The 24,725-nt window shown below is 40.8% G+C and overlaps 1 protein-coding gene across 2 annotated transcripts in view; it reads right to left on the bottom strand.

The window, feature by feature from the left end:
- Positions 1-1,808: 1,808 nt before the first annotated feature.
- TMEM267 (transmembrane protein 267) overlaps positions 1,809-24,725 on the bottom strand; it is a 31,672-nt gene continuing 8,755 nt past the window's right edge. For both annotated transcript variants that reach the window (XM_019517899.1, XM_019517898.1), the window contains exons 3-4: positions 21,927-22,314; positions 1,809-5,325 (exon numbers count right to left, since the gene is read on the bottom strand). In XM_019517899.1, coding sequence (XP_019373444.1) covers positions 4,990-5,325; positions 21,927-22,250 — 660 coding nt within the window. In that variant the 5' untranslated portion in view covers positions 22,251-22,314 and the 3' untranslated portion in view covers positions 1,809-4,989. The remainder of the gene's footprint in view (positions 5,326-21,926; positions 22,315-24,725) is intronic.

Genomic DNA, 24,725 nt, shown 5'->3' with positions numbered 1-24,725 from the left:
CTGGGCACCACCTAAGCAGCGTAGAGAGGGGATGCCTCATCCTCCTGTCTTATGTTCCACTCGCAGAGGGCTGCAAAAAGCAGCTGGTACAGAGACTGTCCTATCTTGGAATGCAAGGCATTCTGGGAATTGTAGTTTTGTGGCATGGCAGTTTGCAGCTGCTGGGGGGAGACCTAATCCCATTTTTTGCCACAGAAATCTGCATTTTTTACCCTTTCAACATGGGCTTCAGTGCCAAAAAATGTGGCAAAAAACCTCCTTGTCAGCAACAGCAAACCCCACTGCCACCTGAGGGCTACAATTCCCAGAATACCTTGCACAACATTACACACACCGCCAGGGTGCTGCTCCTGTCCACCACCGCGTGTAGAAACCAGAAAGAGGGTGGCAAGGGTGAGAGAGACCTGCCACAGGCATGTGTCTGATCTGGGAAGTCCTTCTGGCTCGCCTACTAGACTTAGAAATCCTTGTTCAAAAGCCCCTGAATTTAACAAGGAAGGGTCAGTGGAAACATTCTAAACATGATCTTGGTCTAGTTGTATTTGACATCTTGTTGGATATCTGCTTTGTATTTGCTGTTAATGGTAGTTTTTATAGCATGGCACAGCTTAGGAAATACAGGTATATTAACATATTTTTAATTAAAACAGCTAACTAAATGTTCTGAAGAGACTCGATAGAGATTTTTACAGTTGCATGCAGTCTAGCTGGATTCTCTCTTTGAAACCACCCAAAATTCTTCTTTTTGAAACCTCCCAAGAGACTTCCCAGTCCCTGTATTTAGCTAATGTTTTCCGTTTATTTCAATCCTGCTTTCCTTTTTTCTTCATAAACAAACTTAACACAAGTTTGTTTTTTAAAGCTATAATGCTTTCATTTTAGTTACAATTTCCTACTTCTCCTTTCCTTGCACACTCAAGACAGATTAAAATCTGGGTTTTTTGGATTAAAAAGGAGTTTGTTTTTTATTCTCATGCTTTTTTCTTTCTTTTATATAAATGCCATAATTCATTTTCCTTCCTCATAATAATAATTAGTAGAAGGGACAACTCTTCTTGCTACAACAAGAGCTCTAATTGATTTTTCCACATACCTTTTTTTTGTTACATTTCCTTTAATTGCATTCTGTACTCTCTGTTCCCACACCAACCTTTTTGTATAAACAATAGGTAACTCAATTCTAGTAACAATATAAATTGTCCAGTTTTGTGTAATTTCCACTCTGGCTGCAGAATGAAGATGCTAAATTCCATAAACCAACTGAGCTCTCACTTTCTAACAAGTCAAGAAACATACTTTATGGTACCACCAGTTATGAATTACACTAAATGTCATGCCACAAACATGCCAGTTTCAGCTGTCTGTAATTTACTCCTGAAAATACAAATAGGCTGTAAAATGAGGATCATTTCTAGGTGGAAATTTTACATATATTCAGTCCGGGAGGGTATTACATAGTCAGTGGTTTATGTTTGCTCTCCTTAGACAAAAGGCCCCTTGCCACAAAGAAACCAGGTTTTACAGGCATTGATGTTTTTCATTGCCTTGAAAATTATTTAAAGCTTCTGTCCAAGGTGCTTTGTATCATTTAGTTAATTAAGAAATCTCACTATAGCTAAGTTCCTGTAACTGTAAGACTCGAAAACTTACTACTGCAGAATGTAACAGTAGCTAGCACAATGAGTTTTCTTATTCACTATAAAAATCCATGAATAAAAAGATCATGCATAAAAGAGATGGAAAGTGATAATTAAGTATCAGACATCCGAGAACTAAGCTTAACGTGATAAATATAAACACAACCACTGTTACTTTTTTCAATCAGTTTAATGTTAATTTAATATGATGATAAAATAAAAAGTGTTTTTACAGTACAGTGTCCACTCTTATGGTCCAAATGAAAACATAATTTGAAGACAAAACTGACAGGTGCCACATAAATCTTAAAAGAAATTCCTATAATTACAAATTTCCTTCATACAAAGGAAGCAAAGACAAAAGAGGATTTTGTGGAGAGCAATAAATAAGGCAAAGGAGTGAGTGGGAAAGAATCTTGCAAAACATTTCAGGGACTAATTCACAACATATTAATGTGACAAAACTGCCTTTGAATTTTCAGCACAAAATATATCTGAAGAAGGAATATGATTTGGGCTTGTAAAGCCAAATTCCCTCTTCATTACATGAGTTGAAATCCAAGATTAAGTAACACCATACAGTTTGGCTCTCCATGCATGTAGTTGGCTTAAAAGGAAGGCTATAGCTTGGCTCAATTAGTTTCTCTTGACAGAAGGCTCCTTTTATGATGTGTTTGTTACTTTATTTAATCGACTCTGGTGGTAATGTAAACAAACACTGCAAGTCTTAAACTTAAAATTTAAGTTAAAATAAAATTTTCTTTTAAATCTGCCACCAGTGACAGATGTCAGTTACTTTGCTTAATTCGCTTCTGACAGTGGCTCATCACCTGGCATGATGAGGGACAGTACAAGAACAAACAGAATAGAATAAAACAAAAACTTTTTATATCAGACTTGAATTGCTGTTCTAATTTATGTAGGTAAAGGTCCAGCAAGACCTTTAAGACATTTGAAGACAAATGTTTTATAAATACTGATCTTAAAATGACTATGTTTAGACTGAATGACACCTTTGCTAGAAAGACTGAATAGAAACCCAGACTTTTTAACAGTACTGCTTCTTTAAGGAAAATTGGCAGGAATGTGTTTTGCACAAAAATGTTTTAATTCTGCCCAAAATGTAATTTTCTCTAAAACTTTATTTCCTTTAATGTTTTTATAGAAAGCCTGTTTTACTTCTGTGCATTATATTCAGACTTATTATAAATGTACAAATATCTGTACTGAGAAGCAAGAGCAGAAAGCTTCTACATAGATTTTCTCATTCAAGTTTTCATTACTTATGCATAGATTTAAATTACTGATATTTGGTAGTCTGTAACATTAAAAAAAACTTTAAGAGGAGAAAACAAATAGATGCTTAGTTTCCCAATGAGTTACAGCTTTTTGTTTATTAACATTTGTAGAAGTAGGGTGGCTATCTAATTCTTCCCCTAAAGAATCATCTAACTAAAATAGTTGGGAGTGCTGGTTTCTGCACAGGATTTACTGGCTGTAAATGAGAAAGAACTTAACTGCTTCAAAAGAAGCTTAATCTTTTCAGGCCTTCCTGTGCCTTCACATTTTCTTTCTAAACAAGGCACTCACTTTACAAGCTCATAGGTCAAAATTATTCTCTTACGCCCAAATACTATATATAACAATCAAGTAAGGCTCAGTCTTTGTTTCTGAGAGAAAGTGAGAGGATATTGACACTTCAAAATAAGGGGCAACCTTCACAGCAGCAATGAACGCAAGATTTCCTGAGCCCAATGAGCTAGCAGCTGCAAAGTGGAACTTTTAGAAAGCCCTAAAATATATAAAATATGAAAAATGTACCTTTACTCATTATGTACTGTGTTACTATTATTCTAAACAAATCCAACTTTACAACTACTCTTTCACAAAGGTAACATCTCATGTCAAATTTTCAGGTGCTGTAAGTTGATATCACTCTAGTTGAAATCAGTTTTACAGAAGTTTAGAACCTGGCTTCTTGTTTCTATGCGATTAACTGAAAGCTGTTGGTTTATATAAATATTTCTCTGCTTATAATGCAAAGCAACTGAAAACAACTAAGCTTGAGGGATTTCCTGTAAGATTTTTCTAAAAGGAAGGGTCATTTTGAATAGCTTATGGTATAAGGATACCTAACATGTTCGTGAGTTCTTGCTTAAGGGGGCTGAGGTGGTGCAGGTGCTCAGGTGCACAGTTGACAGCCCAGAAGTTGCAAGTTTGAGGACATCACAGCAGAAGCACTCACGCCGTGGTCCTATCAGATTCCAACAAATCTGTGAATTCTACTAAATACATTGTTACAAGGAAAGGGAACGTTCATTTTAGGAAGATATTTTTTTTTTATGTGGGCAAAGTAATTACACATCAGTAATGTGAGGAGCTGTAGCTAAAGATGGAAATATGATCATTATGGCTACCGTAGCAAACACAGTGGGGTAAACTCTTAATACAGCGGTGCATTTCCCATTTTCATTTTATTATGACTTTACTAAAACATTTTTAAAGCTCATATTTTATTGTAGCAAACAGATTTAGCTTCAAACACAGTCTGCTTAAATATTAGGTAAAATCCTTTAATTAAAAAAACTAACATTCTTAAAATTTATTCGTATAATGAACACTTTTATAATCACTTAATACTCTTGAATACTTTTTTCTCTCTTTTCTAAATACAACTGTTAGCCAGGATTTGTTTAGGAACTGAACAGTTGGGTAACTAGACTAGACTAGACTAGAGCAGAGCTTAGAATAAATATTGTAATAATCAGTGGTTATCGTCCAAACTTAACAGTGTTTTCAGATAATCAGTAGTACATCTTGAAATACAAGCTGCATTATTATTTTAATTAGCTGAACACAACAAAGTTTGATTCAAATAAAGCAAATGAACAAGGTTAAAAACCTAGCAATTGGACATTCCATTCCTTAGAACTGAATTTTTATGAACATAACATTTTGAGAGTGCTTTACATCTTGAAAGTGCTGTACAAATGTCATCTAATTCTAGAACGAAAGTGGAATGCTGAAAGAGAGCACAATTTCAAAAGTGGAGGATGATCAGAGGAAGAGCACTATAATATTGCAGTGTAGAAGCAGAAGAAACAAAATGTAGCTATTTAAGAATGACCAATCATTTTAGAAATTATGAAGGAACCAGCAGCAAGATTACCAATTTTATGAAGAGGATGCCTGGATATTACTACCATTTGTACATTAGCTTTTTCTGTAACTATAACATATCCATACTGGAGCTGTAGCTTCAGGCTACCTAACCTTGAAGTCGTGAAGAATGTGCAGGGATCCATTTTACTGATACATACACCTCACTGTAAGCGCCCAAGGACCATCATTCTTAGACATCAATGTGAATTCCATGTTTTATAGACATCAGCTCTCTGGTACCTGTTAAATACATAATAAATGAACACAGATGTGGTAGAGATGCAGTAGTTGCTACATACAGCCAGTATGGCAAGGGAGCAGTTTTTCCAAATGGACAGATCCACAGGCCATGACGAATTCCATCACGAACATGGTGAGAAGTCCAGGATATAAACAGCATCCAAGGAAGAAAGCACCATGAGTCCTTGAGCCTGAAAAGGTGCATAATAAACTTTAAAGTAAGAGCCATGACAGGAATCACAGTAGAACAATGAAGAATTGGTCTTTGTGGAAGGGTCAGTGCAGCCTGCAGAAAAGAAAGATACAATTGGCAATGGACAAAATGCTTTATGAAATAGGCCATTTGTTTTCAACAGAAATACAAAGAAAAATGTTTTTATCATCTTTGTTCAGATCTCTCAAAATATTAACCACCTCTTCAGATGCATATGCTGCCCCAGTGTAATATGGAGAATAGAATATGGAGTATAAGACAAGTGAAGGGAAATAACTGCATATTGTACTATTTTAAAGCTAAACACAGAAGGCTTCTCATATTAAACTCAATTTACTATGCTGGAATGTATCAATAGTAGGTATTTGATCATAAAAACTATTTCGAACTCAGGACAACAACACGAATTAAGAACCCACACTCATTTCATCTGTTCTCAGATTGGTATTCCTAGTTTGTGAACAGAGAACCCACTCAAATGCTAAAAAATTTTTAAACACAATTAAAAGGCAACATGAAGGTTTCTTAGATTAGTTCTTGGCTGTAAGTATCATATTCAACTTTCTTGATGCTAACTTAATTTGATAATAACTATGTTTTGATTTCTCTTAAAGATAGGAAGAGATGTTAATCAAGGGAAGACTGAAATCAATTTTTATCACAAGAAATGACTAGCAACACAGCAGTCACAGAAAACATTCCGAGTGCACGAGCTGGAAATACTCAGCACCGTCTCCAGACAGTGCTCTTAAGCTGACTAGCATTTTTCAACAAATATTCTGAAAGGGACAGAAATCAATCCCAAAACAACTTGTTGATCTACGCTAATCAAGAAATAAATATGTACATCTGAACTGATTTGTTGCAACCTGAATTTAGGTAATATTATTATTATTATTTATTAAAAAAAAAGTCAGCCAGGAAGTTTTTACTCTAACTGTTTAATGTATGTCTTGTATATCTCAAGACTCCTGATGATGATCCTGGAGCAACCAAAGCTGTTAAGCTGCTGCTTTACATATTGCTCACTTTGTGCTCAAGCAGAATGCTTGGAGCTCATAAGTGCTTTTTCACTCCATGTAGGTGAACATAATGAATAAAACTCATAGTTATAGGAACTTCACTAGAGACTTGGTACTTTGATTTTGGGAGCTCTCAGTAGAGCTGTGCAAAATTTCGCCAGTGGTTTTGTTTCAATGCTGTTTCGACTCGTTTCAAGCTCAAAACAGCGAAATCTAAACGAAACAGAAAGCTTCGAAAGAGCCTCGAAACAAAACAAGGCAAGTTGAAACATCTCGAAATTTTTTAAATGTTTCAAGTTTTGAAGCTCAAGCTGGGCTTGCCTGCAGGGAACCAGAAACTAAAGTAAGGAGAGGGAGGGGGAAGAGGGGGGAAGGAGTGCTCTCATTATTGACTGTGTAGCTGGCCAGTGACTGTCATTCTTTCCTGAGGCCCCTTCCAATCCCAGTGCTCTGGGGGAGAGATGGAAATTGTATAAAAGGCAGCATTGTTTGAACTGCCCTGCTTTCTGACTTGGTGTCAGTTGAATGAGGGCACACCTTAACACACAGTGGCACCCACACATCATGAGTTTTGCCTGTCAGCAGCTAGAGGGGCAGGGCCCCAGAACCCAGACTCCCCTGCACCCATCTCCTTGACAGCTAGGAGGCTTCATGGCTGCAGCAGGGCCCAGCAGGCCTGCAGTTTTCACTCCTGTGCCCCAAGATGGACACAGTCCAACAAGTACCCATGTAACAAGTTCTGCCTGTCAGCAGCCAGAGGTGCAGCGGCCCAGAACCCAAAAGTCCTGCAAAGCTGGCAGGCTTTGTGGCCTCAGCAGGGGCTAGCCTGCCCACACCTTTCACCCTGCTGCACCTTAATACATAGTGTCACCCATGTCATGAGTTTTGCTCATCTGCAGCTTGAGGTGCAGTTTCCTCCAAACCCTTGCCCCTATCTCCTTGAAACTTGGCAGGTTTTGGAGCCTCAGCAGGGGCTAGCAAGCCTGCAATTTTGATCCTGCTGTAGCTTAACACGTACACAAGACATGAGTTTTTTGCTTTCAAGACTTTGAGGTGCAGTTTCCCAGAAACCCCAGCACCTACCTTCTTGAACCTTGGCAGGCTTCCTGCCCTCAGAAGGGGCTACCATTCCTGCAAGTTTCCTCCAAATCAGGCCAGAAATGACAAAGTTATAAGCTGTTTCAAGCTTCCCCGTTATAGCCTATGGGCGAAATGTTGAAACAGCAAAACTGTTTTGACAAGACTAAACTAAACAGAACAGAACAGCAGTTTCGAACAGAAACGAAATTCAAAACGAAATGAAATGCTGTTCCATTGAAACGCTGAAATGCAAGTCGAAACAGAACAGTGCCGTTTCGCACAGCCCTAGCTCTCTGGTCTATTAATTCTGAAGTGCAGTTATAAGACGTAAAAGCCCCAAAAGGCCCGGAGAAGCACTGAACACATTTAAATAAAAAACCTCAAGGCATGACCCACTTCTAGAGCAGAAATTTTAGAGTCCCTTTTATTTTTTCTCCATCTTTTCATTTGACTTTCATCCATTCAAAAGTTAGAATTTCTCCTCTTACGTTAAGATGGTGCTAGCAAGGTTTCAAATATCTTGCCCATCAATCCACACGAAGATAACTGCTTAGCAAAAAAAGAGATCCATTAGCTGGTTATTTCTCTGAGATAGCAGAGAAGGAGACAGATCAGAAATAGACTCCAACATCTGAATTAATTGGCATGACCTACATTTAAAAACCATCTTTTTAAACCTAATTTATATTTGTACTTCTAGTTATTTTCCTACAGAATGGCTGAGTCTCACTGGATTTGTTTAATTTGTTACTTCCTTTGCTGAACAAGATGCAGAAGCTATAGCACAGAATACATGTATTCAGCTTGCTACTTTGATGTGAGAAAATAGTGAGATATTTCTTATTTACTAGATGACAAGTTATTTTTATATGAAATCTGTGTTTATCTGAATGGGAAAAATAAATAATGTGCAGAAACAGGATTTACATTTTTTCTGTAAATACAACTGCCTTAAACATGATGGATATTTAAGATGAAAAAGGTTATCAAAATATATCTATTAAACAAAGGGACTATTCCCTGTATTTAGTAAAATTACTACTTGTTTCTGCTCAACCTTCTACACATCTCTATACAGAGAAAAATAAACATTTCTACTTTTTCAGTACCCAATCGGTTTCTGAACCTGGAAAACAGGTTCAGATGTACTTCTTGGATACACAAGAATGGGGAAATCTTCTCTTTACACCTAAAGAAGAGACTACGGCCGCTAAAAATCAAGGTGGCTCCTAGACAAATTCTGATGCTAGGTGCTGAGTGAGACAAGGTTTTTTGGGTAGGTATGATACCTTTTATTAGACCAACTAAATATAGTTGGAAAAATTGTTCTTTGCAAGCTTTCACGCACAAACACCCTTCTTCAGGCATAGGGAAAGCCTGCTGGCATTGTGCACTTTCCATGGTGGAATAGAAGCCAATATGCAAAATTCAGGTCTGTGAAAATGAAAATGTGTGGCAACGAGGATCGGAAGGAACGGGCGACAACAGGTGAGACAGGTAGGTGGCAGAGGGGTGGGGAAAGGGGAATGTTGAACTGGTGATAGAATATAGCTGACAAAATGCAGACAGGTTACCTGGGGAGTCGGAGGTTAGGCAGGTTATAATATACCATAAATCCAATGTCTATATTTAATCCATGATTTTTTGTATCCAGTAGATTTATGAAGTGAAATGTGTAGGTGATCACCACCTGCAAACCTAATAACCCCCTGGGGCCTGCTGGTGTCACCATGGTGAAGTGACCCCTGCCTACCTGGCAGCGGCAGGGTGGTGGTATGAAGTTGTGCCCCTTGCTGCTGCCAGGCAGGCAGGGGACACTTCGTCATAGCCGTGTGGAGCTCCCAGTGGCAGCAATGAGCTTCCCCACCCAGCATCACTCTGCCCTGCTGCACTGGGTCTTGTCTGCTGGGCTGCAGAGGCCCAGGGAAAGGGCAGGAAGGCAGGGAGAATGAGTCCACAACAGACAGCCCACGTCTGCTCTGACCCCCCCCGCCGTCCAAGCCCAACAGGCTCCGCTCCGGCTGTGCCTCCCATGGGGGAGAAGCCAAGCTCCATGCTCTGCCGCAGCTGCTGCCTTCCATGGGCAGCAGCCAGGGTTCAGGTGCTGCTGTGGAGGGCATGGATGGGGCTGTGGACCCAGGTCCCTGGCTCCATAACTCTGGCAGCTGGGGGCCCCCTCCAGCAGGGCTGGCGGGCTGTGGTCCAGGAGTGAGGGGCAATGGCATCAACAGGGCTGCTCAGTGCCACAAAGCGGGGAGGGGGGGCAGGCAGCCACAGCTGGACCTGTGTCCTGATGAGCTAAGGTGGCAGGGGAAGCTCTGGTTTTCTATGATAAAAAGCCCAAAAATCAAATGCCAAAATTGATAGGAATTTAGAATTTATTTTATTTTAGCAAATGAGACATTGGTAGACTTCCAAATGGCTTTAAATTTGTAAATATACCAAAAAAAATATTGTGTTTAACTGACACACATACACACACACACACGCACACAGTGGCATTTCATTTTAATCAAGGAAACACACAGATTTTTGGGGTTTTAATCAGAGAATTTGTGAGGGGTTTTTGCTTAAATCAGAAAATCTGCAATTTTTAAACAGAGAAAACCAGGATCCGTGTTCATAACCTTCTCCACAGTGATCAGAACAGCCTGAAGTAACACCATCTCTGGCAGTAGTACCAGGACCTCCTGACAGGCTGGTAATTGGCCTGAGAAGCAGAATCAAATTCTGATGAAGGACTACAGTAAACACAACTGCAGTCAGGCTCATTAGAACAGACACATAAGCAGCTGCTCGCCCAGCTAGACATTCACTGGACTGACATGCAGTGCCATTAGCACAAACATATGAGGCACTTTCACAAGGTTAAGCATATGCACCAGTTGTCTACCTCTTCTACATGGGGCTAGAAAAGGTATCTGCTAATGGTCCAAGCACCAAGCCACTCCAGCTACTATTACTGAGCAGTTATAGGATGCAACTGGAATTATGGCATCTGAAACCACAAAGACTCTAGAGAAGCCTGCTTAGGATGCTGCTTTTGTGGATGTCTTAAGAGGATCTCTCTCTGTCGACCCACAGGTATCCTCACAGCAGAGAGCGCTGAGGTGCAAGGCATCCACCCCCAAGTATTACCCATGATGTTTACTGTTGTTTTGAAAGAAATCTGTGTGTGGGGAGGGGAGGGATTCCATAGTATATGGTTAATTAGAACAAGAACTGGGAAGACTTCTGGCTTCCTCAGGATGCAAATGGCTTCGGTGTCATGTAGATGCCATGCAAGCTGTTCACGCAGCCATGTGCTGTACATTAACAGTTGGCCATGAGCTTGCCAGGAAGGTCCTTAAAAGGGAAAAAATTAAAAATTCCTAGCCAAGCAGTAGAAGCTTTGCAGGATCATACAGTGATTCTATTCACCATCAGTGACACAATTTCCACCATTTTGCCAGAAAAGGATGTAAATTTCTTTTTCTAAAAAACATTTACAACTAGCATAAACAAAGTGCTTATGGGTTAAAGTTCAATGAAGAGTTTCACCACAGCCTATGAAGTATCTAGATTTTTTTGTTGAACAAAAAGTTGCTATTTTGGAGAGTCAGCAAATGCCCATAAAACCTACAGTAGTTCATTTCTGCAGAAGCCGTCCTAGGGCTGAGCTAGGTGTGTGCTTTATTTTGGCAGAACTCCCATTGACCGGGCACAGTTTCTGGAGTGATAAAATCAATGAAGCCCTCAAACACAAAGTCCAAGCAGTTCTTTCCCCTGTAAAAGTTCAGCAATGGCAGAGGTGAAAGGGGGAGGGGATCATTCAAATGTCACATACTGAAGTAGCTTATCAATATTCTTCTTGATGTTTACCCACTCCTGGGAGGCAAGGTAAATTTTTCATGCAGCGAGAATGCTAGCTAGTTAACTGGATTAATGTTTATGGCAAATCTTGCTAGACTCACAAGTCCTTATCACCCCAGAAAAATTACATACTGTGTATTTACCAGTCTCTCAAAAGCACCTGCACATATTTTGGAGAGACATCGCTTCCTTCCATTCAGTGACTTCCAAAATGCTTAGGTTTCTGATAGGTCTCTGAAAGACAGATAAATATCTGGTTGGTAAAATGGGCTCTTTAACCTACTCCCCCCTACCATGCTATTAACAGGCAAGTCTGCTGGTCAGCAGGCATGAGAAACTGTCTCTCACTCAGCGCCCCCCACCAGGAAGTATGAGATGCACACCACTTCCCTAACCTATTCACAATGACAATGAAGACTAATGATCCAAGAGTCTCTCAATATCTCAGCACTGACCCCAACAGTTATTGCTTCACAAGCACAGAGGAACATAGCTTTGTTCACAGCCCCCAAATTCTTAGTAAGACTCCAAGACCTCTTGAAGTCCCCGCTCTTTCAGAGCAATGAACTGCAGACGGTGGAGCAGATGGCAGACCTCCTGGGAAGACCTTCTCACCTAGCAACTGTACTGTGCTGCACTACATGGTCAAGAGGCGGGAAGAGAAAAAAAACAAAGAGGAAATATTGGCAGTAGATATCACTATCACTGAAAAGATCTGCATTCTCTTTCTGAACCTTTGTTTTTCTCTGAAGGTGCACTCATTAGTTTGTACTTTGCTCTGTTTTTAGGTTTCACTACAAGTGGGTGGATAGCAGGTACGATTTCCTTTATTTTTTACACTGTAAACTGATTTCTCATGAGGCAGTCCCGATTGTCTCAGGCTTTGACTTGCATCAAAACAGGAGCAGCAGAGCACTTCACACATGCAGCCCTTCTAAGCTGCATTGCTTCTGCCCTGTCAGTATGTGGCCAGGGAGAACATAGAACCTCAGAGGCTTATCCCTGGAATGAACCACAGTTAAGTTAAACAAGAGCAAGCCACAATTAATTTTGGCCTCACAGAGACATTTTCTCCTGGGAGAGTGGCTGCTCTCCCAGGAGGAATGAGTGCACAGATGTTCAGGCTTTTTCTCCTAGGGTAAAAATGGCCACTCCAGGAGAAAAATAATCTGGGAACAACCAGGGTTAAGTCATTCTCAGAATAGTTTTCTCCTGGGACAGCAAGTGTCTGTACATGCTATGGCTTCTCTTAGAGAAGAACAATTCTCCAGCTTCTCCCCCTCCTGCCCAGGGAGACGGTGTCACTTGCCGGACTCTGCTACTCCAGAACACTCCCACTCTACATCCTCCACACTGTGCTGCAGGGAACACAGGCTGACCACAGGCAGTCTAGGTCAACTAATCAAGGCTGGCCTATGTACTACTGTGATCTGTCACCAGGCAGACTAAGGAAGCCTGCAGACTAGAGCTTGCTGAAACGTGTGCACAGTGTCAGCAATGCAAGTCTCTACTTGGGGGCCTCAGCATCCAAATTATCAGTATATGCAGCTCTGGATAAGTTTCTCTACCTGGGAGAGCAAGTCTGTGAGAACTCTCTCAGGATATCTGAATGTGTACATACAGCATTAGGCTACATCCAGATGTTCAGTTTTTACAGGACAGAAGCACTGTTCTCCGAGGAGAAACCAAAAGTATACAGACATTCAGATTTTTTCTCCCAGAGTAAAAATGGCTGTTCCAAGAGAAAGATAACTTGGAATAACCAGGTTTAAGTTGCTCCCAGGAGAGATTCTTTTGGGAGACTGAATGACTATATGCTTTTTCCCAGTTTCACTCAGTAGGAGTGGAGCCAGGAGAAAGGCTAGGGACTCCAGTCTCAGGAAAACAAGGGGAAGCTAGCCAGTGGGGAATCATGCTCAGGGAGGCTCACCATGGAGTCATGGGACAAAAACCCCTGCCCATTTTCCTGCCACATAGAAATGAATGTCTTTATGCGGCCATAAAGGCATACTACAGTGTCTATCTGGCATTCTTCACAGGTACCACCTTGAATCAGTACAACTCTCTGTAGGATTCCAGGACAAAAGCCTCTCTCAGGGGAGAAATACAACTTTTATTTACAGCTCATACCGCAGGCCTACCAAAACTTATGCCTCTCTGATCAGCTATTCTTTAGGTGCTACCCTGCCCTGTCTTCTGCCTTATTTCAGACAAACACAGCTATCCACCTCTCTTTATTAAACTAAATCACATGAATAAGTGATCAAGTGTGGTCAGACATGCTACCAAGAACAATGAACCAGTGTCTCTTACACAAGCATCAAATAGGGAAACCAAAGAAAACCAAAGGTAAACCAGCCACACTGTTAAGTAGATCAAACAAAATGATCTATCCCAAACTAACAAGAACCTGCAAAACACAATTTAGCAGGTGATTACTCATGAGTAGGGATCTACTTAAATTGCACAGAAAGGAAGTTAAAATCACAGACTGCTTGTGGTATCCAGTGCCATTTTCATGGTTTTTTTTGTAGTGAGCTCTCTACCATTGTTAACTGACTAAGGGGCCCCAGCAACCCCGCCCCTCACCACTGATTGACTGAAGGCTGCCTTTCATGTGGCCCTACCCCTTGCCGCTCATTGGTGGAGGGGCTGGCCTGCACAAAAGGCTGCCCTCTCAGACAATCAGTGGCAAAGGAAGGAAGGGGCAGCCACCACCTTGACCGCTTCTCTTTGTGCCAGTGGCTTCCCCCTCTTCCCACCCCCCAGCAAGCTGTGAGGCTGGGCAAAAGGGGAGTCAGGATTTTATTTATAGTAAGTCCTGTTCCCCTCCCCCACCCATGATTCTGTGCAAAATTGCAGGGAAAGCAAGTTCACATTGATCGTGGAAACCACTTTTTGCAGTTTCTGCAAAAAATCACAAGTTGAGTAGACCCCTACTCATATGAAGTGCCCCCTACAGCTTGAAAGTGAGCACATTTTGAATTCATAATTTCCCTAGACCCCTTCAAACTAGGGACAGACATTGCTTACTAGAGTACCTTGCAGAAGTGGAGACTGCCTACAGAGTCCATCACCATTCAAGTTCTAATCCATACAAAAAGACTTGCCTCTAGGTTTAAGATGCAAGGTTCAGAAGACAACAGTAATATAAAGAGCATTTTTGGACACTGACATTAAATAATGTTAGAGGCACATATCTTGCCTTCAGGCCTTCTTAGCATGCACCCTCCCACTGTGCTGTAACTGCTAGAAGTAAATGGAAGTGCTCTGTTGTTCCATGCTTTCAAGGAATGACTTCATAAGCCATGCGATGAGAGGATGGTCAGGTCTCCCCCTGCCAAAAAAGGTGGACACGTGTACCCTACTGATGACCACATCGTTAGAAAGAATCTAAATGATCTTCTCATGTGTCATCCACCTGGGGAACACTTCCTACACTTAAATGCAAGAACCTTGCCTGCATGATCCAAACTTGCAGAACAGTGGTTTACATATTCACTGGCTCCTCCAGGAGGCCTAACTATGAGCACATGTGCCATCAATGGCTCCACAGTTTGGTAACCTTTCTGAAAGCTATTACTTCAAGCACATCCCTGAAACCTTAACCTGTAAGTAAACAACTTGCATTAACAGGACTAGAGCCTGACAGATTGCTTATTAATACCAAATATTTAACCACAGACATGTAGCGTTCTGGAAGGCTAGTTTCCAGACAGCAATAGCAAACTGCTTCTAGATCAGTACAGGCTACCTCTATTGTGTCTTCTGACACTGAAGCATTGGCAAATTCTTCGTACAGAGCCACGAAGGTCTGCTTGTTCATGAGAAAATTCTGGAGAGACTCCATTATCCCATGTCTATCAAAGTATATGATCCCACCAGGCTGTGCCCATTACACTCCAGAAATTTACTATATGCTTGGAGCTTGTATCATGTGGGGCAAAGCATGCATCATGGGAACTAACACTGCCATGTATGCCTCCATATATACTCTCATTTATTGCTTACCACCACCAAAGCCCTCTAACCCTGTGAATCCTCAGGGGCCTTCAGAACCACTCTTTGTGCCTGAGCACTTCAGTCTCTATCACAAGGAGTTCCCCCACTAAATCCATGGTTATTTCACACCGCTGCAAATATGTTTTGCTGAGCAGCATGAAAGACCAACAAAACTATATTTAATGGCACACTCCTCAGAGCCATGCATCATAGTGAGATCAGTCACACAGAAAAGGTGTAGCTACCACCATGCTCTGGGAGCTACTTCTCTTTGGCGTGTCAGATCTCACTGAGACATGGCTTTGAGGAGTGGAAGTTATCCAACATCCCGGGCACTGGTTTTGCTATCAAGACCAAGATTGTTATTTAGATGCTGGAATAACCAGTTGGTATCAATGAACATCTCATGATCCATCATCTTCAACCAGACGACATGTAGTAGTCATCAGTTCATAAGCCCCAAACCTTGATGCAGATAACGAAACAAAAGAATTTGATTCTAAACTTGACCAAGTCCTGTCATCTGTCCCCAAAGAAGATAAGATAATTTTTCTTGGCAATTAAATGCTAAAGTGGCCATGGAATGGAACATTTGGAAAAGAAAGGATGGGGAAAAGTCAATTAAAATAGAATTCTTCTCCTGAGCAAATATTTAGAACATGATCTCATCATCGTAAGCTTATTCTGCCAGAGCAACAAATAGAACACATTATGGTGCGGCCACTCAAAACACTGGTACCCAAGTCATAATGTTTGCCCAGGACTGTTGTAATGTCTGCATCACCAGAGCTATGGCCAGTGCAGATGACTGCTGGTTAGATCATTGTTTAATATGCTCCGTCACATGTATTTTTAGCGCTCTAAAAGACATAAGCAAAAGAAGCAACCAAGGAAGAGGTTCAATATTGAGTGCTTGAAAGACCCTGCTATAAGTGATTCTCTCAAGCAGTGCCTCACTGAGAAACTCTTCAAACTCCCTGATAATCCTGACAATGTTAAATCATGAAACATATGAAGAATCTCTAGGCTTCACCACAAAGAAACACTAGAACTGATTTGATGAGAACAACAGGGAAATTCAAGCTGTTGTGGGCAGAAAAAGGAGAGTCTTCAAAGCTTGGTAGAAAGACATCAACTTCAAAAGGAAGCAAGACACTTATTGCCACATTAAAGCCAAGACCCAGGGGAAAGCTAGAGAGTGAAGAACATGTGGTAGGAGGACAAAGCAAAAACGAGATTCATTAGTTTGCAGACAGCCACAACTCATTTAAATCTATCTATGGGCCAACAACACAACAAGCCATCCCTCTGAAGCCCAAGGTTAGAACACCACTCTTTAAAGACAACTCCACCTTCAACAAAGTAGAAGATGCACTTTCAAGAACTCATGAACTGAGATTATAATGTTGAAGACAATACCATTGCAACCATTCCACAACACCCATTAAGGACTATGGTGCAGATCCACCAACTCATCAAGAGGCCTTGAAAGCCACTAAGCTGATGAAGAACAACGAAGCGTGTGGTCCTGATGGAATACCAGCTGAATTTTATAAGCAAGGTAGAAAAAAAAAGCTCTCTCACCAACTACACATCGTTATTATGAAAATCTGGAAACATGAACAGATTCTCAGTGACTTGAGAGATGACAAAATCATTACCATATTCAAGAAAAGAGATAGGTTGGATTGCAGCAATTATTGTGGTACTGCACTCATGTCCATAGCTGGGAAGATTCTCACCTGCATTCTCCTCAGTAGACTATTTTTCCTTACTGAGAAAATTCTCCCTGAGTCTCAATTTGATTTCAGATCACTTAGGAGGTAGCAACAAGATAGAATCTAGTATAGACAGCTACAGAAGTGACATAGATCTTTACATGGCTTTCATTGACCTGACTAAGGCCTTAGATTCAATCAGCAGAGAGGCCTTATGGAAGATCCTGATGCCATCTGGATGCTTGCCAAAATTTCTTACCAATATCAGCTTTCTTCATGATAACATGATAGCAAGAATCCCAATTCTTGCTTGGAAATGGACCTCTTCACTACTCCATCCAGAGTCTAGTAAGGATATGCGATTGTACCAACATTCTTTTCAACCTACTGCAGCTATTTTGGATCTCACTGCTGACAGACAGATCCGCAGTCAGCATCTGGTATTGCATGGATGGGAGTCTCTTTACCATCAATTGGTTATGTTCCAGATCCAAGATAACCAACACCTCCATTACTGATCTCCAATATGCTGATGATTGTATCATATGTGCCCATTCAACTGAAAAGCTCCAGGTAACTCTTGATTGCTTCTGTGAAGCATATGAAATGACTGGACTCGCCATCAACTTCAAGAAAACCAAGATACTTTACCAACCCACCCTAAACCAATTAGTTGCTCATCCATAAAATTACAATTAGAGAGCAATCTGTGGAGAATACTGAGTATTTCCCCCACCTGAGTAGCTACCTTTCCCAAAAAGTACAACAAGGTATTAATACTTTTGAACAAATCTGCCTTACTATGGAGGCAGAGACACATAAGGAAAGAGGTATGACCCTACATCACCAGAACCTACTCCTTCCTCCTTTGCCACATCTGCAATTGAACATGCAGATCTTGGATTGACCTCTGACATACCACCGACTTCCCCATTTACTGGAAAACTGTACACTTTGTATCAAGGGACTGCCAATGCTGCTGATACACCAGGCTGTACTTGCTTCCATCCATAAGCCAGTGAGGAGAGGAAAGTTGTCCATGAACCAATTCCCAGAAGGGCTGTGTTTGGTATGGAGCAAGGGAATCTAAGATGCATCAGCGAGTTCTGAGCAACACAATAAGAATGAACCTGTGGGTGGCAGAACGATGGGACACACAATGTGGTCTTACCACTGGGCACCTGCATACCATATTAATCTATTAAACCATATAACTTTTTCATGTTACCGACGTTTAGCTCATTGCATTGAGTTACAGGGAGCATGAATGTGCCACACAGAACAAAGGTCTACAACAGGCATATTTAGAATTTATCATTATCAGACATTTTTAGGTGTTTCCACTGGTTCAATTTCCAGGAATACAGCAGCATGACCATTCTCTCTGACTTCAGCAAAGTACAGGACTGGGTTCAAAAAGCTGATGGTGAAGAAAGGAATGAACGACATGCCAACTGTTACAGGATGTTGTTCCATCCTTCTTTCTTGGAAGTATTTTTCAATATTCAAATCTAAAGGTGAACAGTCTCAGTATAGTTCATCTGGAATTGTTCTCATCATACTACAATCTCTTCTTAAACATGCTTGTTTTTAGTAATTGTTGATATAAAGGAAGCAGAACCAGTGTTAGGAAGTGAAACATACTACTGTAACTGAATGGAAATTAACAACCGTTTAGTACAAAAATTCTAATAATAAAATGTTTTTGTTAAAAATAACCAAAACATGATCATTCATAAAAGTAAATTCTAGAAGAGTACTGTATTGTGAACTGGAATGATAGGGCAAAAAGGTTGACAAATCAGTGATTTTGACAAACTGGAGAGATGGATGGTTTAAAATGAACAAGATAAATTCAATAGTGGAAATTCAAGAAAGGAAAGAATGAAGATCCAGGGAACTATAGGCCAATCAGTTAGACCTCAATCTCTGGAAATATCTTGGAAAAAAAAAAAAAAAAATCAAAGAAACCAGCAACAGGCTAATGGAAGGCAACATTCTGAGAGAGAGCCAACATGGCTTCGTTGCAGGTAGGTCTTGCCAGACCAACCTGATTTCCTTCTATGACCAGATAACGCATCACCTGGACAAAGGAGAAGAGGTTGATGTCATATATTCAGGTTTCAAAAAAGCCTTTGACTTGGTCTCCCCTGATGTCCTCATAATAAAATTGGGGAACTGCAGCCTCAACAACCTTATGGTCCGATGGCTGGGAAACTGGCTCCATGGTCGGACCCAGAGAGTCATAGTCGATGGAACCAAGTCAACACAGAGCATAGTGACCAGTGGCACCCCCCAGGGCTCAGTACTCAGACTAGTATTCTTTAATATATATATAATTATCTGGATATGGATGTTAGAAGTGGACTGGTTAAATTCATGGATGACACCAAGTTATGGGGAAGTGCAGTCACTCTAGAGCAGTGGTCTCTAAACTTTTTTGATCGCACACCCCTATCAGTAAAAAATTTGAGCATTCACCCCCAATACATGTATGTTTATATTCGCGCACCCCATCACTAAAAAAATTTTGAGAATGCACCCCCAATATATGTGTATTTATATAAATAGAAGTTCTAATATTTTCTTCCCGCACCCCAATGGATCGTCTTGCGCACCCCACTTTGGAGACCACTGCTCTAGAGGATAGGCTGGCAAGTCAGGCTGACCTGGACACGCTTTCAAGGTGTGCAAATCAAAACCTGATGACATTCAACATAGAGAAATGCAAGGTGCTGCATCTCAGGAGAAAAAACCCGCAGCATACTTATAGGTTTGGCAGCGCTACGCTCACTAGCACCATGACTGAAAGAGACTTGGGGGTCATAATTGACCTGAAGATGAACATGAGCTCTCAATGTGATACCGCAGCTGGCAAAGCAAATACAACTCTGGCTTGCATCTACCAATGCACGCAAGCAAGACCCAAGAAGTCATCCTGGCCGCCAGTCACTCAGCCCTCAGTGAGGCTGCAGGTGGAGTACTGCATCCAATTCTGGGCTCCACACTTTAGAAAGGACGTGGAGAAACTTGAGAGAGTCCAGAGGAGAGCCACGCACATGATTAGAGGTCAAGAGAATAGGCCTTATGAGGAGAGGCTGAGAAGCATGAGACTCTTTAGCCTAGAGAAGCAAAGTCTCAGGGGTGACTTGGTTGCAGTCTATAAGGGGTGTGGCATCAGGAACTGGGAGAACATCTGTTCACCTGGGCACCCTAAGGAAAAACAAGGTCTAATGGTCACAAACTGCTGGAAGACCGTTTTAGACTAAACATAAAGAAAAACTTCTTTACCATCCAAGTCTCCAGAGTCTGGAATAAACTCTCCCCAGAAGTGGTGCAAACACCTACTCTGGATACCTGTAAGAAATGCCTGGATGCTTATCTTGCTGGGGTGATCTGACTCCAGCTGACTTCCTGCCCCTTGGGCAGGTGGCTAGACCCAATCCTGCAAGGTCCCTTCCAGCCCTAATGTCTACGAAACAGAGTTCAGTACAAAATGCTGCACTTAGAAAAATTAAACATACAAATAAATGGGGACTAGCTGCTTAAGCAGTAGTACAGTCATAATGGATCATAAATAAAATGTGTAAAAAAAGATGTTAAAGAAAAGACTCTCTTTAATTCACTAATAGGAGTGGCATATATAAGCCACAAGTGGTAACTATTCTCTACTTGGCACTTGTGACACTACAGATGGCATACCATGCCCAGTTCTGGGCATCACACTTAAAATGATTACAAACTGAAAAAAATGTAAAGACCAAGAGGAATGATGGGGGTTAGAAAATATGACCTATGCAAAAAGACAGAAGGAAGTGAAGGATTATTCAGACAACAAAAGAACAACAGAAAAAATGACAGTATTCTAATATACTGAGAAATCAGGTTAATTTGCAACAAAGATTTAGTTTGGGTATTTGGTGCGGGTGAGTATCTAACTGCAAAAGTGCTAAACACAGTAGCACAGGCTCCTTACAAGCCTTGTGGATTTTTTTAAGAATGAGTTGGCAATTCTCTCTGAACCTGGAGGGCTGTACTCTATGATTTCTTATGGTCCATTCAAGCAATATCTGGTTAGGATTCCATGACACAGTACAAACTTGAGTAAATATATGTAAATATATGTCCTGCTACACTGCCATTGGTGAAGTTTGCCATCTGCTGGTGATAGTTAGGAAAAATAAGACTGTTTTAAAAACCTAATTATAACAATTAGTATTTAAATGATACATGTATACTTAGCTGATTTTTAAAATAAATGAAATTATACTAGCAAGTATTCATTAAAATGAAGTTTATTTAATGAAGTTCAGTTGAAAATAGTCTGATATTGACTGAAAAATTCCCTGACAATTTGTGATTTTATAATGACATTTAAAAATGACCATTTGAAAATAGTTTCTATTCTTGATTGTAATGTCAAAACATCCCTTTAAAAAAAAGGTGGGGGGGGGGGAATTAATTATATAAAAAATGTCAAATGGTTGAAATAACTGGAAAAAAAAAGTCAGGATTTCTCTTTCCAATCTCTCATTCACAGCAACAACAGATATTGCCATTAACAGTAGAGGAAAACATTTTCAAGCAAAAGTACAAGCTTTAAATCTCTGCTACAAATAACAGTAGTTCTTATGCATAGCATCTTCTACAAAATCAGGCCTAGTTATTTTTTCAACATGCAAGCATTTGGCATGATTCTCTCTCTGTTTTAATTAGTGTAATACACAGAATGCTGATATCTAGTTCTCTCTGGCTAAGTTCTATGAAGAACTCTGCCTTGACAAGCAGTCTTGCAAAAAGAGTACTATTTATTGTATGTACCTGCTCCTTCATAGTATCAGTGTCATATTTCTTTCTTTTATTAATCAAAAGGAAAAAATGACCAAGGTTCAAACCCTGCACAACTAACCATCACAGAGAAGTACTCAAACTAATGGTTAAGTAAATGGTCATGAATTAATACTCAAGAAAAAAAAGAAATTTGATGTATTTTGCTTACCTTGAGTGAGAGAGAGCCAGCTAGAAAAAAGTGATCCACATCAATGACAGAAGAGAGGAAACCAGCTAAAGTGACTTCAGTAAAATCACTTTTCTTCCTGAGTCCAATCACTATTGCCCAGGACCACATACCCACCACACTGTGCGCTGCATTATCAGAGAGGGCTCGGAGCCAGTCATTTTGCTGAATATAAGAAAACTGCTGAAGTCGGTCTGCTACAAAACAGAAAAGCCCTAGTCCTAGACTGGAAATAACTGATGCTGTGCTGAAAGTTTGAAGAAGAGCATGGGCCTTTTCAGTCTCAGATGCCATAGCATGTAACATGTCACCGTACACAAAATGTCATCAGGATTTCCATAGGGCATCGTCTTTTAAATCTTCAGTCATACTGTAAATTGTCAGAGAAAAAAAATCTTAATGAAGAAGTGTATTAGGTAGCACTAAATATTTCTTATTCCCAACGGTCTGTGATAAAACATATTCTAATAGTAAATTCACTGTTTGAAAGTTAACTTACTCTAAAAACTTGAAATACAATTAACACAATTCACTGAGTAAAACATAGCACAAAAAATGGATTCAGAGCCATAATCTCAAAATAAGCAGATTAGTATATTGTAATGCTATTACTCCATCTTTTGAAATCTCTAATTTCATTAAAAAGAATCTCTGATAATTATATCTGAAATTACATTTGATCATATCTCAAGACTCCCTCGCATGATAAAGCCAGGATTTAATTACATTACTTAATTACATTAATTACCTAACACTGAAGCAAAGCTGTTTCCAATTCTGCCTAGCTGACTCAATTCTCAAAACCTCAGTTTGTCATTCTCTGAATTTTACTCTGATCTTTGATTACTCTTTCCCCATTAGAAATTTTCTTTATGTGCAATCAGAGTATTATTTCATATCCTGCAATTTATAAACCTACAATCTCACACACACTTTACTGAACAGCTCTTATTTTGTTTATGCTGAAGAAACTGAGACTTGCACAAAGTGTTCAAATAGAGGACTATCTTGCAATAATCAGGACAGGAAGGAAAATGAAGACAGTAATCTCCACACAAGAACAACTGAACAGAATTTTAATTCTTTCAGAGGAAATCTAAATATGCTCTTCCTCAACTAAATGCTCAGGAGAAATCTTCTACTGTTGTTTCTAGGACACTCCTCTCTACCAACTGTCACTTTTTTAATACTAATAGACAAGCAAATGGATGAGCAGAGAAATAACACTCAAAAGTCAAGCTTTTGCACTCAACTTTGGGATAAAAAATTCACCAAAATAAGGGAATCATACTATTACTGACAAAGGAAGTGTTTAAGAAATGGAAAATATTTATTTTTTTTTATATTTTATATTTATTTTATATTTTATTTATTATATTTATGCACTGTAATTTTAAAGGTCTCAAATGCCAGTGCACTGAACCTTGAGAATAACTAAATCTCCTTAATAACTGTTTACCATAACATCTCAAAACACACAGAATGAATCACTTTCAAAGTAGTTATTGCAAGGATGCATTCAAGCTCAAACACTAGCTGCTCTTGAAGACTGGTCTCCATGGGTAGATTGTATTTGGAAAAGAGCTAAAAAATCTACAAGGCTGTGAAATAACAGAAGAGACCAGAAGCAGCTAGCAGGCAGCAAAGTTGCCTTAAGAAAGGAGAGGCGCACCAATACATTGGTCCAATATTGGATTGGCACTGATATAAAGAAAATTGTCTGTATGGCCGACAACTTGGCTGACAAATGGCCTGTGCATGCACGCAGTTGCAAAGCAGTACGTAGGTGGCGTGGAGCAGCTTGGAGAGCTGCGTGCAGCTGGTAAGTCTGGTGTGGTGGAAGAGGAAGGGGGAAGGGAGGGAATGGGTGTCGAGGGCAGATCAAGGCCCCCGCACTGAGGGAGGGAATGGGGCGGGACAGAGCTGTGACTCATCTGGGGAGAAGAGGGAGGGTGGCTCCTGCTGCTGTGCACTACTTATTCAGGAGCCTCTCATCTGGCAGCTCATCCAGCAGCTCCAGCCACTCGTCTACGAGGGCATGGGTGGGGACAGGACGTGGGCACCCAGATCTGCACAGGTCAGGACTAGGGCTATATGGGGCTCTTCCTGGTGGGGGCTCGGCCAGGCATTGTTTGCATTTGGGGCAGGTTACAGCAGTGCTGGGGGAGGGAGGTTGGGGGAACTACGGCAAATTTTGGGGTGGTTGCAGCCCTCCCTGCCCAATGTCCCTCTCCTAGCACTGTTGCCACCTGCCCCAAGCACGGCCCGGCTCGGCCTGGCCCGGCCCAGCCCCCGCTGGAAGAAGCCCAGCGCAGCCTGCAGCAGCAGCCCGCCTCATACAGATCCAGGGGCACACGCTCCCTACCCTGTCCCATGCCCTCCCGGGGTGTGCGCAGCCTCTGCACCAGCCCCAGTTCCTCCCTCACTGCAGAGGCCTTGATTTGCCCCCTTCCCTCCCCACTTCCATCACAGCAGACTTACCACCCAGACACTGCTCTTCAAGCTGCAGGGATGGTATCGGAAATCAAATCAGTATCAGCTGATACACCTCCTTAAAAATCGGCTATTGGGTACTGGCCCCAAAAATCTCTATTGGTGCACCCCTATAAGAAAGGTTAGCCTGATTAGTGGAACATCAAGACCATTAAAAAGGAGAGATTATTGTTAACACCTCTGAAATAAAGAACAAGCCATTAAGTCAACTGGCTCCTTCAACTGTCTGAATAGTAATGAAACATCTGCTGCACTGCGGAGCAAGAATCAAGGCAATATGCTTCTATC

Source organism: Gavialis gangeticus, unplaced genomic scaffold (assembly GCF_001723915.1).
Source record: "Gavialis gangeticus isolate Ggan-Ray unplaced genomic scaffold, GavGan_comp1, whole genome shotgun sequence".
NCBI lineage: Eukaryota > Metazoa > Chordata > Crocodylia > Gavialidae > Gavialis > Gavialis gangeticus.
The sequence above is the reverse complement of the archived record's forward strand: the minus strand, read 5'-3'. Positions and strand labels throughout refer to the sequence as shown.